This window comes from Beauveria bassiana, assembly GCF_000280675.1.
Source record: "Beauveria bassiana ARSEF 2860 unplaced genomic scaffold BBA_S00002, whole genome shotgun sequence".
In the NCBI taxonomy this organism is placed as follows: domain Eukaryota; kingdom Fungi; phylum Ascomycota; class Sordariomycetes; order Hypocreales; family Cordycipitaceae; genus Beauveria; species Beauveria bassiana.
Window position 1 is genome coordinate 894,390 of NW_007930837.1, and position 17,480 is coordinate 911,869.

Below are 17,480 nucleotides of genomic sequence, written 5' to 3' on the forward strand. Positions count from 1 at the left end.
CATGCGCAAGCCCACCGGGTCCTTGGTCGGTTGCACAATCTGCACTGCCCTCGTCGATTTTGCCACCATGCGACCAAATTGCATTCCGTTACAATCAACTATGGTATACTATTCATGCCTGTTCTGCCCGGGTCGGTTCGATGGTTGGCTCGCTAGTACAGAAATAGCCTCTTCTTCGCATCCTCCACCACCCACGCCAGCCCTTCCTTCAGGTTTTTGCCCGTCATGGCACTGCACTGGAGAATATGCCACTGGTGCGTTCGAATCTCGTCTAACCGCAGGGCCTGCTACTTGTTAGCCTGACGTCACCGAGAATGGTTTATGCCACTGCCCACCTGTAGAATCTCCGCCTCCGTCATGCACCCGTCCACGTCAGTCTTGTTGGCAAAGATGAGCAGACAAGCTCCCGCCAGCCGCTGCAGAAATCATCAGCTTCCGGCCTTGACTTTTCCAGCCCACACCCTTTCAACGCGACCTACCTCTTCCTGCAGGAGCCCGTGAAGCTCCTCTCTGCAGTCTTCGATGCGCAGCCGGTCCGTAGAGTCGACGACCCAGATCAGCGCGTCCGTCTTTTCAAAGTAGTTTCGCCAGTACGACCGCAGCGTCTTTTGCCCCCCGACGTCCCCTAAATCAGTCAGCAGCCGCTCAATCTGGGAGTAACAGCAGGCTCGACATGAACTGACAGATATTGAGCTTGTAGCTAAGCGCCGTCAACGTTAGCAAAATGTCTCGGTGCGTCTGCTGTTTGACTCACCCGTCGTAGTCTATTGTCTTGATTATGAATCCCAGCGTTGGGCTGACTGTGTGCACATCTTCATTGAGAATTTTCTTTACGATTGTTGTCTTTCCCGCATTGTCGAGGCCACTGCATGGCGCCACATTAGCTGAAGTGCGCTTCCTCGCGGAGCTCACCAACCCACAGCATCAGGATTCGCATCTCCTTGTCCTTGAGCCGCGCCTTTCGAAGAATCGACAGCATATCGAACGCCGCTTGTGTGTTGCCTATTTCATCCTCGAATGTATTCGAATCAGCGCTTCTCTCTGGGAGACTGCACTTTTGTCACTGCGATACAAGGTGCAAGGGTCAAAAAGATGGTGCCTTGATGATCATGCTTGGTGGGGCCTTGTGAATACCTAAATGCACATCCGACAAGACTCACTACAGCACTGTGATTAATCCCACACAAACAAGGCTCTGAATATTTGTGAATTCTTTATAGTGTTCTGACGAATCTCTCCATACACTTAGTCAAAGCTCATCATTCCTAAGCTGGTGTTGTCTTTTCCTTTTCCAAATTCTCGCCTGACAATTAAAAAGGACATCAATAGGCCTGCATCTACCGAACATTTTCGAGCGACTGGGCCTCGAGTTCCCAGATGAGCAAGTCCTTCCAGTATCTTCTGCCCGCCCGAGACTCACTTCTCATACAAGTCAAGTGGCCAACCTGACGAAATCCGAACTTCCTCAACAACTTTTCCCTAGCCATCAGCTTATACTCTGCGTCCCTGGGCTCGGAATACTCGACAAATACGCGGGCGTACTGCTTCGCATTGTGCGAAGCGAGCTGCTCATATGTCTCGACTGCATCATCACACTGCCATCCGAAGTCGATGAGAGAACGGTGAACAGGAGACACAGACATCAGAATCCTGTCTAACAGCGCCGATCCGTACTTTTCATTCCTGTGGCTCGGGTGGACACACAGGGTAATGTAGCAAGAATGATCGATGTCAGTTTCCTGCACGTCGAGACTCTGTCGCGGCATAGCAAAAGCGAATCCGACAATTGAAGGTTGCACTTTCTTGAACGTACTCTGGTACTGAACGTACTTTTTGTATGCCTTGTCGGCGCCGGCAGGCCATTTTGATCGATCCAGAAGGTCATCTTCGCCAGCGATTGCAACAATGAATGGCCGTTGTTCTTGCCTGCATTTCTTGAGGTACTCTGACACGTCCCAATTCTTGATGTCAGATGACTTTTTCTGGGTATTCCCTCGTTTGGTTTGTCGTTCCTGGTTGATAATATCTGATATCGCGGCGATGTCATCATCAGTGGCGGGCCTAAGGGTGCAGTCTGCCTTCGGAAAGGGGCTCTCCGCTTCCTCCGGGACAGTATCTTTCGCCTGCGCCTGGGTAGGAAGACGTTCTTTTAGGCGTCGGGCGAGTTTTGCTCTGGCCTTCAACTCTCTACTGATTTGCATGTCTGAAGTGATATTGCTTCGTCGCCACCCGGGCTCCGATTGAAGATCCAACTCGTCATTGTATCTTGTCTCCGGTTGCTCAATGACCGGAAGAAATGCGCCCGTTTCGGGGTTGATGGCACGACAGTGGGTCGAAGCATTGGCTGCTTTGGAGACAACGAGGTTCGGCACCGGTGCCTCTGTTGTATCCATGACCCAGGCCGCAACAGACAGCGGACTGGGCTCACCAGAAGCAATCAACTCCTTGACTTTTGTTGGGACCTCGATACTGCGCACAATCTCGAACTCGTTGGGCCGGTTTGGAGATGCTTTGTTCAGAGATGGAGAGGAACCTTGCCCGCTGGTACTGATGCTCCTAGACGAAGTTGACCCTTTATCTTCGGGGGCCGCTTGACCCTTGTCTTGACTGACTCCGGAAGGAATTTTTTTCTTTTCAACCAGCTCCAAACTATTCTCTCCTGCAGTGTCTGTCAGTGTCACAGTCTTGAGGATGGACTCTGCTTCTTGATTTCCATCTTGCAATGAACTACTATGATCTTGTTCGATTGGCATCATCGCATCGTTCTGGACGTCATCTTTGCCTTCGTCTTCGCCAAGGTTGTGCTCAGGGCTCGTGAACTTCTCCGGAGAAAACGTGTACTCGGCGAGTTCTTTGGTGTTTACCTCCACTAGCAACGATCAGTTGGGTGATGCTGGGAAGAAGGGTGATGATGGACATACCACAGCCGTCGACTTCTTCCAGAGCTGACGAGTCATTCACAGCGGCTTGACCATCACATCCATAGATATATTCTTCCATGTGATTTTCGGCGGCCATGTCACACTCATCCAGCACCCACTCGAGCAACCCAATAAAATTGTCTGCCAGGTCACTGGTGGATGGGACCTCAACAGGCGGCCACTGCTGTACAGTGGTTGACATGTCTTTTTGCGAGGTGATCGCTCATAGAGTATCTAACTTTGAACTGTTCGAAAGTGTTGATGAAGCATGAAAGAGCAAACGATGAAGAATTATCCGATTCTATTTATGCCCCGTTTGTGCGCTCGCAGCTGACAGCTGGCAAAGGTCCATCAATCGTCAACTGCCAGCTGCCAGGTGGCACTGCTCATCTCTCTCTGCAAACACACACCGTGAAGCTTCCATAATCCCGTATGCTCTTTTCTGTCTTCAGAAAAATGGCTGGCGTTGTCGAATTCTACATCACCTGCAACCCCCCGCTGCTTCCTCAGGGCGTGTCAGAGGTCATTCGACGTGTTCAGGACGCCGAGGTACCGGGTCTAACGCGAGAGACACCCGAAAGCACACGCTCACGCGAAACTTAACAGGGCCTGCTGGAAATTCTCTACGAGCCTCGAAGTCCATGGTTCAAATGCATCTCGCTAAGCAGTGAACGGCGACAGATTACCGCTGCTATACAGGACAACTTGTTCGCCATTGCCGAGGACGACGTCGACGCCCTCGACTTTGATGAGAAGACAGACGGCGACATCTCCATTATCTCTCTTGATCCTCGCATGACGTCCTGGCACGAGTACAAGAAGAACGGGAGCGATGCATATGCGTTTGCCGATTGCGACATCTTCCCCGAGTTCATTGCCGAATCAAAACACAAGACCACATGGTACGGTCTGGAGGGCCATCCCTCCGCCAGCTTTGACGGGTTGCTTGCGCTGTGCGGAACGAATGACGGCAGCAAGATCCCACTAGATGCTGAACAGTTTCAACTCGTATACAAGTGCCGCATATCGTACAATTTGCGGCAGACAGTCTTGTACATTGGTTCCGATGAGAGCTGTGAAGCCATCGACACGGTCTTGGAACGATTGGAAAGCATGTTAAAAGAATATGCAAGTCACCTGCAAAGGATCCCTCCCAACTCTCGGTCTCAGCTTACTCCCGCAGGTTGAGAAAGGGCGCGGCACACCTCCCAAGCTACCACCACCTCTCGAGGTCATTCCCGCTGCTGAAGTGGAAAGGACTACCAGCAACGACCCATTCGACGACATCCCTTACACCGTCAACGAGAGCTTGCCAAGCAGCATCACATTCCAAGACCCCTTCAAAAACTTGGAGAGCTTGATTTGAAACGTGAGCTACGTTTTGGGTCAGCATGTATCTTGGGGCAGGTGAATGGAATTATGCATCGTGTGAGCCTGCTGCTGCATTGCAACAGCGGCATCCCACTGAACTAGACAAACGATCAAATACTGTAACAACGCGCTCGAGATGCAAAACCTCCTCTTTTTATAAGCCGATTCAATCTTTGCTGCCTGTTCTATATGCAGATTATCTCCAGAAAGACAAGAAGAGATGCCACTTCCGAACAAAGGGAAAAAAAAAACACTATATGGGAATAAAAATGATGAAGATTTAGAAGAGAAGAAAATGCCATGAATCATGATACGCCATGTTGTAATTGCCGTTAAGTAAAAGAGAAGAAAGAAGAGAAGAAGCTGGCGAATATGGCGTCGTGGGGCTGTCATCTGTAGCTCAAATATTTGTTGTCGTCCTTAAGTTTGGTTATTGTTATATCCCTCCTGTTCCCCCCTGCCATTGCAGGAGGAGACGGGTGCAAAGAAGAAGAAAAAAAAAAAAAGGTAGAAAAAGGGCACACGAGGACAACTAGGTCCTTCATTGCGCGCCCTTGACGTTGTTCTTGACGTTGAGGGCCCATTTCAGCTTATGCAGCGCTTCTCTCGCCTCTGCCAGCATCTTCTCCTGCTCATCCTCTCTCTTCTTGGCATTTGTCCGTATCGCGCGCAGGTCGTCGTCCTGCGTCGTCTTGTACTGCGCAAACAGCCGCGCAATCTCCTCCTTTTCACGGCGCAGCTCCCGAATGTTGCCGTCCTGCTGCTCGCAGAGGTCGCGCAGCGTCCGGATCTTGTCATCGTCGCGCGCGCGCTCATCGACAATCTCGGCAATCTCGGCGCGCATCTTGGTGACGGCGCGCGCAACCTGCTCGCCCTGTTCGCGCCAGTGCGACGCAATGGCGTTGTAGCGGCCGTCGACGAGCTGTGCGTGCGTCGCCGCGTGCTCGACCTGCGTCTTGGCATCGCCGCGCGCCTGCTGCATTGCCTCCTTCCACGTGCGCTCCGACTCGAGCGCCGCGGCGGCTTTTCTGCGCTCCACGTCGACGGTGGCCGTCAGGGACTCGACCTGGCGTTCTTTGCGAGCGAGCAGCGTCTTGGTCACGCTGGCCTCGAGCAGTCGGCCCTCGTACTCACTGACCATGCGCTCCATCTTGTCCTCGATCAGTTTGGCGGCCTGCTTGGCCTCCTCAGCGCGCAGACGCTCAATCTGAATCTCGCGTTTCAGGGCGTCGTTGTCGCTGACGAGCTTGTTGATGACGCGTCCCGTCTTGCCCAGACCGGCCTTGCCAATCGTGGAATCCCATTGCCCATTCTCACCGTCCGTGGGCTCAGAGAGCACCGAACCGTCGTTGATTAGCGGCCCTGGCTGTTGCTTCTGGGTTTCTATTACGCGGACGCCGTTGGCGCTCCAGCGGCTCGCCGCGGTTGTCGTGTGTGTGTCAGCCGCAGCAGCGCCTGACGCTGACCGGCTGGCCGCCTTGTCGTAGCCGGGCGCCGCAAGAGCGGTTGATGCGGCGCTCGTGTTGCTATTGGTGCTGCTGGAAAAGGGGCTCTGTTTGGTCTCGTGACTCGAATCGGAGCCGTCGAAGCTGGGGACGCTGCGAATGGTAGACGTGCGGCCAATGGCATGCTTGGCCACAATGTTCCGTGACGCAGTTTGCATGCTATTGATGGAGCCAGTCGAGGCAGGTGTCAGCTTTCGAATGTTGCCGCCGTCGTCATTTAGCAATTGGACCTGGTCCAGGCTGTCGAGGGTCCGGGCTGACGCTATTTGGTGATGAGAAGAGGCTTCAAGTCAGCGGTGGGGAGGATCTCGATGGGAAAGGGCAGGTCAGTGTGTGTATGTGTGCGTGTGGTTTTTTGAAGATTGTGTCAGGTTCAAAGCAGAAGACAGGCCAGGAATCGAAATAGCCTTGGGGGAGAAAAGCAGTGACGTCTGCTTGTCTTGTGCTTGTTTTTCGACAGGGGACCGTCGAATCCGATTCAAGAGCAAGGGTAGGGTGGCGGCGCGTGGCTAGACAGCGGCAACAGTACGGAATAGGTGAAGCATTATAGCGGAAGCTAGGTCGGACAGTGCCGTCACTAACTTACCGCCCACGTCACCAGCCAGCCCACGCGCAGAAAAAGGCAATGTCAAATGAAAGTGTGCATGGGTAGAAATGAGATGCATTCATATGTTTGTCTGCATATCCGTCTGTTCATGGAAGCGTACCTTGATTTGTGTCTTGGTGTATGGCAAAGCTCTGCTTTTGGAGCCGCTTCCGGGGCATTTCGCTTGTCTCGCTGGTTGTTCAGGAAACCGTCTGTTTTCTCTGGAAAATAACCCAGCCCGCTATCGTGTTGTTGCGTGCGGTGCAGGAGCAAGCTTGATTAAAAGATAAATGCTCGCAAAAGACGGGTCAGGTCGGCCTTTTGCGGACGCGTTTTTCTTGGGGCGGCCAGATCAAATGGTCAGTCAGCCTACCTTGGCCACCCTATCTTTCGATGCGCCTGTTTTTGGAGTCTTGGTAAATGCAAACTCCTCATACAAATCCACCAGCAAGCTTGCAATGGTGCGGGATGTCGGTAAATAAGCCCCGGGATCGAGCCTGTAACTACTGGTAGAGGGTAGAGGTGGCCCACTACAACATAAACAATGCACAACGCGCGTGCAATGTTTATTCGTATTGCTGTCGCTCGCAACTCTATATTTCTTGTCGCTGGGTCCTGAACGCTGCGCGGGTTTGGTGTAATGATGTGTCTAGTGATGCAAAGTCGAGAAAAGCCCATCAAGACTAGAGACACAGCACAACTACTAACCATCAGACAAAGGGGCTATCTATCGCTCTGTTGATATGGTCACATTGTGCCAAGTTAACACGCTCTACCACTGCATTTATCCACAATGGCTGACTCTCTTTTCGTCTGGCATGCAGGAGAGATCCGGGGGAAATTACAAGGGGCGCACCACTCACAACTCTTCTTCCCACGGGCGGTCAATGCACCTGTCTCACAGATCGAAATTTGCCCAACGAGCGGTCATCTTCAATGAGTCCCAAGCCTTGAAGATATTTGTCTCATAAAATTAACTACTTAATGTACACCGTACATGTCAAACGCCAACAGCGAATATTTATCACGAATCAGTGCATCGTATACTAGACATGTCGAACAGGTTATTCTGCACTGGCTGGCAGCAACTGTCATATTCTGGCTATAGGCTCGCTATAGATTGCACTCCAGTCGACCATATGCTCTAATGTACAAAAAATAGATAAGCTCTTCCTGTTGCTTCACAGATGTCCTGGAGAAACGCCCGCAAAAATGCCATTCGCTGCTACACTGCCCGCCGTGGATATCGTCCTGCTCATCATCCCACCACTCGTAACCCTTTCAGAGGTTGCATGCAATCACGTCGTAATGGCCGTGCCAGCCGATGAGTCCTCCTCCGTCTTACTAGCAGCTGCCGCCTCCAAGAACCCGGGTCGGTACTTCGAGAGATAGTGGCCCGCCATGGTGCGCGCATCTTCGACTGCGAGAAAAATTAGCAAGCTTCATACTGTGTCGTACGAGTTTAAACGTACACTCTGTCCATATATCTTGCACAGTGTCCAAAGCCAACTCCTTGACCGGCGGCCGCATGAGAACCAGATATAGCAAGCTCGTCAATGCAAGTTTGACCACGAGCGGATCGCGACACATTTGCTTCACCCGAGACAGTATTTCCTGGTTCAACTCGGGAATTTCGCTAAGAAAGCGTGTCAAGACCTTGTCTTGCGGGTGTACATAGGGCAAAAAGCCATCAAGAAGACGTAACGCGCACTTTTCGTAGTACTTTGGGTAGTCGCGGTTCGTCTTGCTCAGGAGTTGGTCATTGTACCATTCCTCGCAGAGCCATGATACAGCCACGTCAATATGCTTGCGAAAGTCCTCCATAATGTAGTTGTACAAAACTTCACGAATCGTGTTGGACAGCGACTGTGACGAAGTGTCGCCGTCGTCCTCGCCCTTGACAAGAATCTCATCCAACCCAGCAGATGATCTTGTCGCAAGACGTGCCAATATGGTCATCCATGCATCCTTTGTGCCAGAACTGGCAGCCAGCCGCGAGAAACCAGCCTTGACCTTCTTTGCTGACGAATCCTCGAGGGACTTCATCATACCCACGACCTTCTCTACCGTGCCGGCACCAGCAGTTAGCGCGAGTTCCGGTGTTAGTTGCTGTGGTTGGGAGAGGCTGAATGACTTGAGCGCCAGGTTGTCGTCGAGATGAATCGGGTCTAGGCCAGACGGCTCGCTGTCTAGCTTGTTCAAAATCTGTTCTGTGTCTTCGGCTTGGTAAAAATCTGGCTCATAGTCGTCATCATCGTCATCTACACCAAGTGGCGCCGTGTTGGGGTTCAGCTCTGCCACAGGAGCGTTCGCCACTGTCTGTAGTCTGTCACGAACGCCGTCTACAGCCTTGGCCAACAGTTGTGTGTCTAGCCTGGCAAGGGTCGTGACCACTAATTTCGACACCATAGCGGGTGGTACGAGTGATAGATCGAATGTCTTAAGCCCATCGTTACTGACCAAACTGAAGAGATCAGCAAGGCTATGAGGCCCGGATCCGAGAGGCGGGATCTGGATTTGGGCTGTCGTGATGCGTTGACGTTTGGCATCACTACCGTCGTGCTGTGGTGCATTAAGTGCCCGCTTCTTGCCACTACTGTCAAAGGCCTCCGCAATCATGCGCATGTTGCGTTCGACATGTTGCTGCATTCTTGGCACAAGGGGGTTGTGAGGATCTCTTCTGCTCAAGTTGACCAGAAGTGATCGCACAGTCTTTTCCATGGATCTGATCATGACCTTGCTCCTGGGTGTCAATGGCGACGGCGCAAGGTTAAGAGGATTAAAGGCGAAGATGGCGTTGATGATACGGTTGGACGTCTCTGGACGGGTTCTAATCAGAATGGATAAACAGTTCAGAGTCGCATCGACAACCAGGGCATCACTGCATTCGTTAGCTATTAACCCACTATAACGCAGCCTGTCGGAGCCGTGGCTTACTTGGAGTCCTGCAGGACGCTGAGCATACGGTCCAAGAGACCAGATGCTTCAGCTTCTAGAGTCCGAGGGTCTAGTGTTTGATGGTTGGGGGGGATTTTGTCGAGAGAAATGTCAAGACCGCCAGCATACTATGATCAATATTAGCAATACTCCGAGAACAGCTTAGATGTGAACGTACTCTGTGGTCTCCCACGATAGATACGGTCTGTGCTAGCACCACGCGCTGCGCAAACTTGATGCAGCATATTTTGACTGTCGGTGTCGCCGTGTCCCAAATCTTTAAAATTCTTTGCTTTATAGACATCATTCGTTCCCAGGTCACCGTGTCATAGGAATTGTTGATTCTGCCATTGCTCGTCAGCGTCTGCGCCAGTCAAGGTCGCGCTCCTTCTCTAGAGCTACCTACATCCATCTCAGCGCCAGCGGGTAAATGCTCGCAGCTGTCTGTATTACGCCTCGCAAGACGTAGTGATCCTCATCCGGTTTCTGCACCAGTGATTCAAGCGTCGCCAAGACGTATGGCGCCAGCGTCTCCTTTTCGCCGTTGGGCAGCACGGGCGTAGCAAAGGCTTCCGCCAAAAAGTCGGCCCCCCATCGCCGCAGCTCCAGCGGCGCCGAGGCGCCAATACTGGGAATGAGACCGCGCACAACGCCCGGGTACAGCTTCACGTCGCCTAGGACGTGCTTGCGGGCATCGTTGAGCTGCTGAATCTGCTGTGACAGCGACAGCTCCCCGTTCGACATGTTGGCGATGAATGCGCGGGCCGCTCAACAGGACAAAGCAGTAAGGAGAGTATCGCTGGTTAAGTTTGGCTTGTCGCGATTCACGCGCGGTGCAGATTCGATAAAGACTGCCAGATTATGGCTGCTGCAGAAAAAAAGATGCTTTGACAGCTGCGTCGAGATCGGTGTCGCGAGCTGGAGAACCTCAGCGGTCAGAAATTCTATCTCTCCGTCATGCTCTGCCGTGTCGATTATCAGTTCGAAGATTCCAACGCGGGCCGGGGAAAGTGTGATTTCGCTCGCTCGTCAATGCACCGTCGTGATTGATGCCGTTGCGCAGAGTCGTCGCTTTACAGTTGTAGTCGCGACCAATGCTAAATGTCAAGCTTTCTTTGGCGGATGTCAGTCGTGACGCGGGCCCACAGCATCAATGTACAATTTCTTTAATACAGGGGCCAGGCCGGGTTTCTGGGACCATTACAGGCCTTTCTAGCTTGGACGGCCACTAATTCCAGCACTTCCTTGCCCGAGGCCCGTTTAGCCGGCAATGAGCCGCCCGGCCAAACTCCAAATATCTCGGACAGGCCATTTCTAAACCTGCTCACCCGTTTGATCCAGTCTACAGAGTGCTTTGTTTGACAGCAATATCTGTCTAATCAATTGTTATCTTTGAACATGATGACTCCGTTCCGCAGCACAGCCGCTGCCATGTCGCGCACGCAGTTCGTCACCCAACCCGCAACACCATAATGGGCATCACCTGGTTAACATCGAATAGCAACCCACACTCAACATACTACGATGGCCGTCTCCGTCAAGGGCCTGCTCTGATTCGCGCTCGTCGCCCATACCTCTTCAAGAATGCTTTGACCGGTCTCGGCCTTGTCGCTGTTGTCGGCGGTATCTGTAAGCATTGCCATCAGTCGAGGACCGTCAGGTCACTAATCCACTGCTTTGTGCAGATTATTACACTCTCCGTGCCGTCGGCCAGGACGAGTTCGATGATGTCAAGGTTCCCGATGTTCCCAGAAAAGCGGCCGAGACGCGATAAAGGTACGACACGCCTAAGCCACACAAGGCCATGCCGGCTGCCGGCGCATCTGTAACCTAATATACAGGACATGGAGCAATTATGATTTTTGCGCAAACGTCTCGTTAATATTGGCCAATTCTGAACGGAGAGGCCGTGTATAGTAACTCCTTCTAAGAGAAACAAGTCTTTCACGGTGCTATGGATTCAAGCAACATCTATACAATTGTATACAGTGGAAGTAAGAACAAAATAAACAACCCAAACTCCACCAAATCACTCCAGTTATCAAACAAAGTAACGAAGCCGTTGCGTGGTGACAATTTCCGAATCGTATAAAATCCCAGGTCAGTAGTAATGAGAATGCAACACAAATCTTCGTTTCTGTCATCAAAGAATCTGCATGCCTTGAGGGTATCACAAAATATGAGCGCCTATATCCGTTGTGTCTTCCCTAACCAAGTGAAATGCGCCGCCAAGCCCAAATATTCATCAGCATAAATTCGAATCGAGTCGGTCGATCAAGCTGCAGTTGCCTTGGAGGTCCTGTTGGCGCTTGGGACGCTGGCTACGCGCTTCATTTGATGCGTCGAGGGTTTGAGTATTGATCGCGACATCTCTGGTGACTCTGAAAGCCGTGTTGAGAGCGCTGGTGATTTAAATGACGAGGCTGGATGTTCATTTTGGAAGATTGGGCCTTGAGGAACAACGCGATTCTCCTCGTGCGCCGTTCCTTGCCGCGCCATTTTATGTGACGAATGGTTCGGATTCGCCCACGGCGTGTCTTTGAGAAATTGTTCCCCTGCGGGCCCTATTTGGTTGATATTGGGTGATTGATAATCGTCTCGTTGCTGAAAGGCGCTCGACTTTTGACGGCCGCGTCTGGTTCGCTGTCCACAGAGTTAGTTGTTGGTGTTGCAGACAATGTGTCGAGATCAATACAACTGCTCGTACCTCCATTGCGCTCAAATCCGACTTTAGTTCCAGGGCGGAAGCCCCTTTCATCTCTGGCCCGGCCGGGAAGCCTTCATACTTGGCCATGCCTGCCAGCGTGGACACCTCGCTGTTGTAGGCAATGGCATTTCGAAGCCTCTGAGTTGGATCTTTGGGGAAAAGAATTCCATAATCCTGAAGACTGTGTGCGTTCCGTCTGGCAGTTTGAACATCGTACCACTGCTTGTTTAGGCTCTCCAGAGTTTGCTCTCGCTTTTCTCGGACAGCCTGGAAAAACTGGCTCCATATTTGGGCTCGCTGCGCCACAGCCCAGCGCTCGTTCGCCTTGAGTTGAAAGTCGAACTCGGTATTGACTTGTTGCAGCCTCTGATTGAGTCGGTCATCGAGGCATTGTTTCATGTTAAGATATTCGCGATGGGTCGGCACGTCGGCGAGCAGAGACTGCTCTTCCTCCTCGACGCGTTGGAGCTTTTCCGAGTAAAGTCTGTACAACAGTCAGTATCGAGATGATACCCAGTCGGGCAAACGTCTGTTACTCACCTATCTCGAAAAATGCCAAACATTTCTTCGATACGCGACCACGCTTTGAACGCAGCTTGTTTTCGCTCCACTGGTAGTAGATTAGCATCGCTTATCGGGATTGATGCAGGTTAGGGAGGGATATCCTACTCTCTTCTTGGTTTTTGGCCGCGATATCGGCTTCGTCTTCGTCTTCAGCTTCAACTTCGGCCTCAGGCTCGTCTTCATGATGATCTGTGCCCTCCTCACCGGCTGTTTCCGTGGCGGCATCGGCACCAGTGTCGTCTACCTCATTCTTGACATCGTCCTTGCTTCCACGGCCGTTTCGAGTGCTTTTTCTGGATGATAGGGAAGAACGTGAGGAGTGCTCTTGCGCATCTCCTTCGGTGCCAGTGTCACGATTGTGTTCATCGTCGTCAGCATCAGACAAATTAGCGCTGTCGGCGTTGGTCGCAGGCTTTTCGACAGTATTCAGCGCCAGGTCCTGAATTGACGTGGCGTCGACGGAGCCGCTTCGCTTTTTCTGAGGCTGCTCGGCCTCGAATTGATCTGCCACTGGCGACCGCTTGCGCTTGCGGTCTTGCGAGTCAGAGCTGGAGGCGTCGACGTTCGGCGCCTTTGTCTTGCTGACGGATTGTGTAGGTGTTTTGTCCGCATCTTCGGCGCTCGAGGCACCGGAGCCCTCGTCGCCAGAGACAGACTCGCGGTCGGCGTTCTCATCGTCATGGTCATCGTCCTTGTCTTCAGGCTTGGCCGCCCGGCGGAGCTTGCTTGGTGTGTGTTCGAAGACTTGGCCGTTATTGTATTGATCGACGACAACGTCTCGCTGGCGCTGATTTCTGGGTGTATCAAAAAGGCGCTCTGTCTCGGCCTCAGTGTCGTTGCCCTCGGAGTTGGCGTCAGACCCGGAGTCAGAGAGGACGCTGGCGGAGTCGGAGTGGTCATCTTCGGCCGCGTTCTCGTCACCGCTAAGGCTGGAGTTGTCGCCATCGATTTGCATGCGGTCAATATCGTCGTCGTTGTCGTCCTTTTCGTCAACCTCAGTGAGAGGGCTCGAAACGTTGCTGTCCTCCAGGTCTGGGTCCACTGCCGATTGAGCCATGGCGGCCGATGCAGTAGCAGTCGCCGCCATTGTCAATGCGAGGCGGTTGAGCATACGCTTTGTAGTGAAGAGTAAAAGAAGGTCGCGAGCACGGCGCAGGCGGGCAGCGACGAAGGCGTTACGAGGTCTTGCCTGCTTGCGTGTGGTTAGCGAGGGCGGCGACAGCAAAGCGCAGAGAGCAGCGACGCTGGGGAGCGGGAGCTGAGAGTGTTGGCATACACACCTCGACGCCAGAAGATTATGTTTATCGATAGTCGTTGTAAGAGCTGCAGTGATTCCCAGTGTCAAAGACGTGTAGTGACGAGCTGGGTGAGGTGGGAAGCATGAGGGGAGAAGAAAGAGTTGCAGAGGTTTGGTCGGGGTTTGGCTGGGTCGGCGCAGCAGAGCAGGTGGTAAAGTGAGCGAAAGTGCTGGTGGTGGTGAGTGGCAGGCCGGGCACTGGGCATCGAGTTACAGCGCAGTTCCCAGCGGGCGTGGGTGCTAGCACACCTGTAAATGGGCGGCACACCCAAAAAATGGCTGGCGGCTCCCAAGCTCCCAGCGCAGTAGCGAAACCCGAGAACGGGCAAAGGCACGGCCACCCACCAATAAGTGCAATAGCGGTCAAGAGCGGCAGAAACGCGATCATGGGGGGACTTTTCTGGACCCAGCTGCGGTTGGAGAGCCAATGACGCATCGCAAGGCTATGAGCAAAGGTAAGCCACGCTAAGCTCAGAAGGGCGGGTAGTCTGATTTTTTTTTTCGGAGAAGCACTCTGCTGTCAACTTGTGCTGGCTTATCTGTTGCGCCATGGTCTTTGCCCCATGAGCAATGGCGACAGGACTACTGTACCTCTTCGTCCCTACCTAACTAGGTACCTACCTACCCATCTAGGAGGCTGCTGCTACTCGCTCAGGCACGACAGCGGCCTCGCCAGCGCTACGCGACGTTACCGCCTGTTGCGCGTGCGACCATGGCTGGCCATTCGAGGAGCGGAGCTTTCCAGTGCTTCTGAAAACTTTCTTGTGAAGCGGCAATCACCTTCATAAACCCCTCTGCAATGAAGTACTTTTTGTGCATCTAACTTGACTGATCAGTCTCGTCGGAGGATCCCGCATTGTCAGAGTTAGCCTAAACCCTTCGATTGACCGCGGCGGCCGATGCAGTAGCAATTGCCGCCATTGTCAATACGATTACTTTATTATCTCAATAAAATAACTCATATGATACTCAAATTTTAAGCTTGCGCACTTTCCTTAGCTTAGCGCCAAATTTGTAAAAGACCAGTGGGATAGGTATCATGATGACACAAATGAATCCCAATAGCGAATTGCCCCAACCAAGTCCAAGCGAGGCATACATTGGAGGACCAGCAAGTGGAAGGAAAGCACCAACAACACTGCGAAGTATGACATTTGCAGCAATAGCAGACGCGGCATACAATGGGTAGCAATCGACAATGTAGGTGGTGAGGGGCAAGAACAAACCCATGATACCAAATCCGTATGGAATGAGGGAGATGATAGTGGAGGCAACGTGGACATTGTAGTATGCACTCCATCCATACCAGAACAATGTGACGGGAAGGAATATGCCAAAATAGACGCTGGTTAAAAGACGCATTTCGGGCTCAAATACTCCTTTATTAGCCAGTGATAGCTTGACAACGACCCTGTCTGAAAACAAGGTATTGACGAGCCAACCAAGGATATTTCCGAGTCCGAGGGCAAGGTAGATCAGTCCAATATGATCTGTATCAAATGCATACTGTTCCATGAAGACGGATGGGATGGTCGTGTAAAGTAGATACACAACACCGAACACAAAGGCAATGTAGAGGGATAAAAAGAACACTAGTGGTGAGAAGACCAGCATCTTAATCGGACGCACGAGTCCGGTGCAAATGGCTTCCAATGCCGATTTTTCATCTGAGTGGTCATAGCAGCTTTTAAGGATCGGAACGTTGAGCTCTTTTCGAAGACGCATGGTTTTCCGATGCATGAGCACTTTGTGGCTGGTTTCTTTTGTCAGCAGGGCTGTCAAGACCGTGACTGGCACTGCAAGAATGAGGACAATCCAAAAGTCCCAACGCCAGCCAATAGTTTTCGTGACAAAACCTCCTAGTAATGGACCAATACTAGGGCCTTTCGGGTGGGGGATTGTTAGCACTAGCAATTGGGAATCTCCTTTTCTTTTCTCTTGGTTGCCGCGGCGAATGAGTGTCTCTTACCGAGTAATGGACCAATATTCCAGATTCCAATAGCAAAGCCTCGCTGCTCTGGGCGAAACAGGTCTCCAATGATACTGCCTCCAAGGGTCTTGAACACCATATCAGTCAAATATTCGACGATAGGAATATGCAACTACTTATGAGCAGCAGGTTTTACAGACATACCAAACAGGCGGCACCACCAAGGCCGCTGAAGAAACGTGCAATAATCAGGGTTTCAATATTTGGTGCAAGGGCACATCCGATTTGCCAAACGCAGAAGAAGGAATTGAAAATAATCAAGACTGGATGTCTTCCATAGATTTCGGACAACGGCGCGATGAAGATGGGCCCAATAGCATACCCCAGAAGGAAGATGCTCACTGTCATGGAGCCGACAGTTGCACTTCCAACGCCAAATTCTAAGAGCAGCTGGTGAATTGCTGGGGAGAGGATCGACGATGAAAACGGCGTGACGAACGTTACGGCTGAGAGAAGCCAGACCCAAGTCCATTTCTGGGTTGCCGAGAAGTTGAAAGGCATAGCGGGATCCTGCTCGCCGTCCCACCCAACGATATTCTCATTCAGGTTCGTGATGGGTAGCGGCTCATGTTGGAGAGTATCGCCGGTTGCTTTCTGGCCTAATATCCGGCGCCAGAGCGCAATCTCTCTGTTCGGCAGGGCGGCACGATTCTAGGGATATATTACAATCAATAGCTCGTTGTAGTATAGGATAAGAATATACCAGCGGCGCATCGTCTTGTGGTAATAAAGTTTCGGGCTCAGTTGCAGGTAGTTGTACTGAGCTGGTTGTGGATTCATCCGCAGCGAATGGGGCAGCCGAAGACTGGTGAGAATTAACACCCATGGTAGGGAGCTATGTCAACGTCAATAGGGTCTCGGTGTATAGAAACAAGCGGCCAGCGCGCCAAGTCGCAACAGAAACGGAATTCAAGAACGGAACAGAAACAAACGAATGATTGAAGTCGATAGGGAAACTTTGGGTGTCTGATTTTGGCACTGATCCGTCAAAAACACAAAATAAAGCAGAGGGACAAGAGAAACAGAGGGCGGGCGTCGGGTCCCTACCCCATTACCAAGGGGTGTCTTAGTTATTTCCGGGCGGAATTCCGGGCCGTGAGGATTGCATAGTTACGAAGTACATGATAAACGCCTTGCTGCGAGAGTATACTCATAACTATGAGCTGGAAACAGCACGCGGAGTGGGAATGGGATGCGAGAAAGTTCCGACAAAAGTACCCAGGTGTCCCGCGCAACACGGCATCTGTTGCCGACCCGTCTAATTAGCCAGTGACGTTTTGAAGGAGCAAGCAATCAGCCGTGCGTATCCACCTAGAATAACAATCGCAGCTACATCTGCAGCCAAAACAGACACTTTTCTGGTTGACACGCAACGCCACAGCCAATAAATACAGTAATGCGCTTCGTTTCTCGAGGGCTCCTTCACGAGAGCCCACACGACAGCAAAGATAGACAGACCGGACCCCCTTCTTTGCAGAGGGATGCGAAACAAGGAAATTGGAAAGAGGAAGAAAGATGACCCGTTGAACTTTGGCGAATTCGGTCCAGGACGGACGAGCGAGAGGAGAGGAGAGGAGTTTAAACAATGGCAAAAGGGAAGAG

General features: G+C 52.0%; 6 protein-coding genes across 6 annotated transcripts; 2 read left to right on the forward strand and 4 right to left on the reverse strand.

Annotated features, from left to right (window-relative positions):
• Positions 1 to 152: 152 nt before the first annotated feature.
• Positions 153 to 3,123, reverse strand: BBA_00925 (ADP-ribosylation factor 4; the record flags this gene model as incomplete). The annotated part of the gene is made up of 8 exons (XM_008596022.1): positions 153 to 284; positions 336 to 416; positions 480 to 625; positions 684 to 700; positions 755 to 865; positions 921 to 1,049; positions 1,342 to 2,869; positions 2,922 to 3,123. The coding sequence occupies 8 exons, from the start codon at positions 3,121 to 3,123 to the stop codon at positions 153 to 155; spliced, it is 2,346 nt and encodes a 781-aa protein (XP_008594244.1).
• A 254-nt stretch (positions 3,124 to 3,377) lies between these two features.
• On the forward strand, positions 3,378 to 4,287 carry BBA_00926 (uncharacterized protein; the record flags this gene model as incomplete). Its single annotated transcript, XM_008596023.1, has 3 exons — positions 3,378 to 3,470; positions 3,528 to 4,013; positions 4,105 to 4,287. The coding sequence occupies 3 exons, from the start codon at positions 3,378 to 3,380 to the stop codon at positions 4,285 to 4,287; spliced, it is 762 nt and encodes a 253-aa protein (XP_008594245.1).
• Positions 4,288 to 4,833: 546 nt separating this feature from the next.
• On the reverse strand, positions 4,834 to 6,562 carry BBA_00927 (uncharacterized protein; the record flags this gene model as incomplete). The annotated part of the gene is made up of 2 exons (XM_008596024.1): positions 4,834 to 6,059; positions 6,505 to 6,562. The coding sequence occupies 2 exons, from the start codon at positions 6,560 to 6,562 to the stop codon at positions 4,834 to 4,836; spliced, it is 1,284 nt and encodes a 427-aa protein (XP_008594246.1).
• A 1,119-nt stretch (positions 6,563 to 7,681) lies between these two features.
• BBA_00928 (mRNA cleavage and polyadenylation specificity factor complex subunit) lies at positions 7,682 to 10,064 on the reverse strand (the record flags this gene model as incomplete). Its single annotated transcript, XM_008596025.1, has 5 exons — positions 7,682 to 7,803; positions 7,856 to 9,264; positions 9,321 to 9,448; positions 9,499 to 9,664; positions 9,727 to 10,064. 5 exons carry the CDS (start codon positions 10,062 to 10,064, stop codon positions 7,682 to 7,684), a joined length of 2,163 nt encoding a protein of 720 aa, XP_008594247.1.
• Positions 10,065 to 10,792: 728 nt separating this feature from the next.
• Positions 10,793 to 11,094, forward strand: BBA_00929 (uncharacterized protein; the record flags this gene model as incomplete). The annotated part of the gene is made up of 2 exons (XM_008596026.1): positions 10,793 to 10,949; positions 11,006 to 11,094. 2 exons carry the CDS (start codon positions 10,793 to 10,795, stop codon positions 11,092 to 11,094), a joined length of 246 nt encoding a protein of 81 aa, XP_008594248.1.
• A 500-nt stretch (positions 11,095 to 11,594) lies between these two features.
• Positions 11,595 to 16,704, reverse strand: BBA_00930 (MFS multidrug transporter; the record flags this gene model as incomplete). Its single annotated transcript, XM_008596027.1, has 8 exons — positions 11,595 to 11,963; positions 12,028 to 12,511; positions 12,568 to 12,637; positions 12,697 to 13,780; positions 15,023 to 15,771; positions 15,858 to 15,945; positions 16,023 to 16,529; positions 16,582 to 16,704. 8 exons carry the CDS (start codon positions 16,702 to 16,704, stop codon positions 11,595 to 11,597), a joined length of 3,474 nt encoding a protein of 1,157 aa, XP_008594249.1.
• Between the last annotated feature and the right edge of the window lie 776 nt (positions 16,705 to 17,480).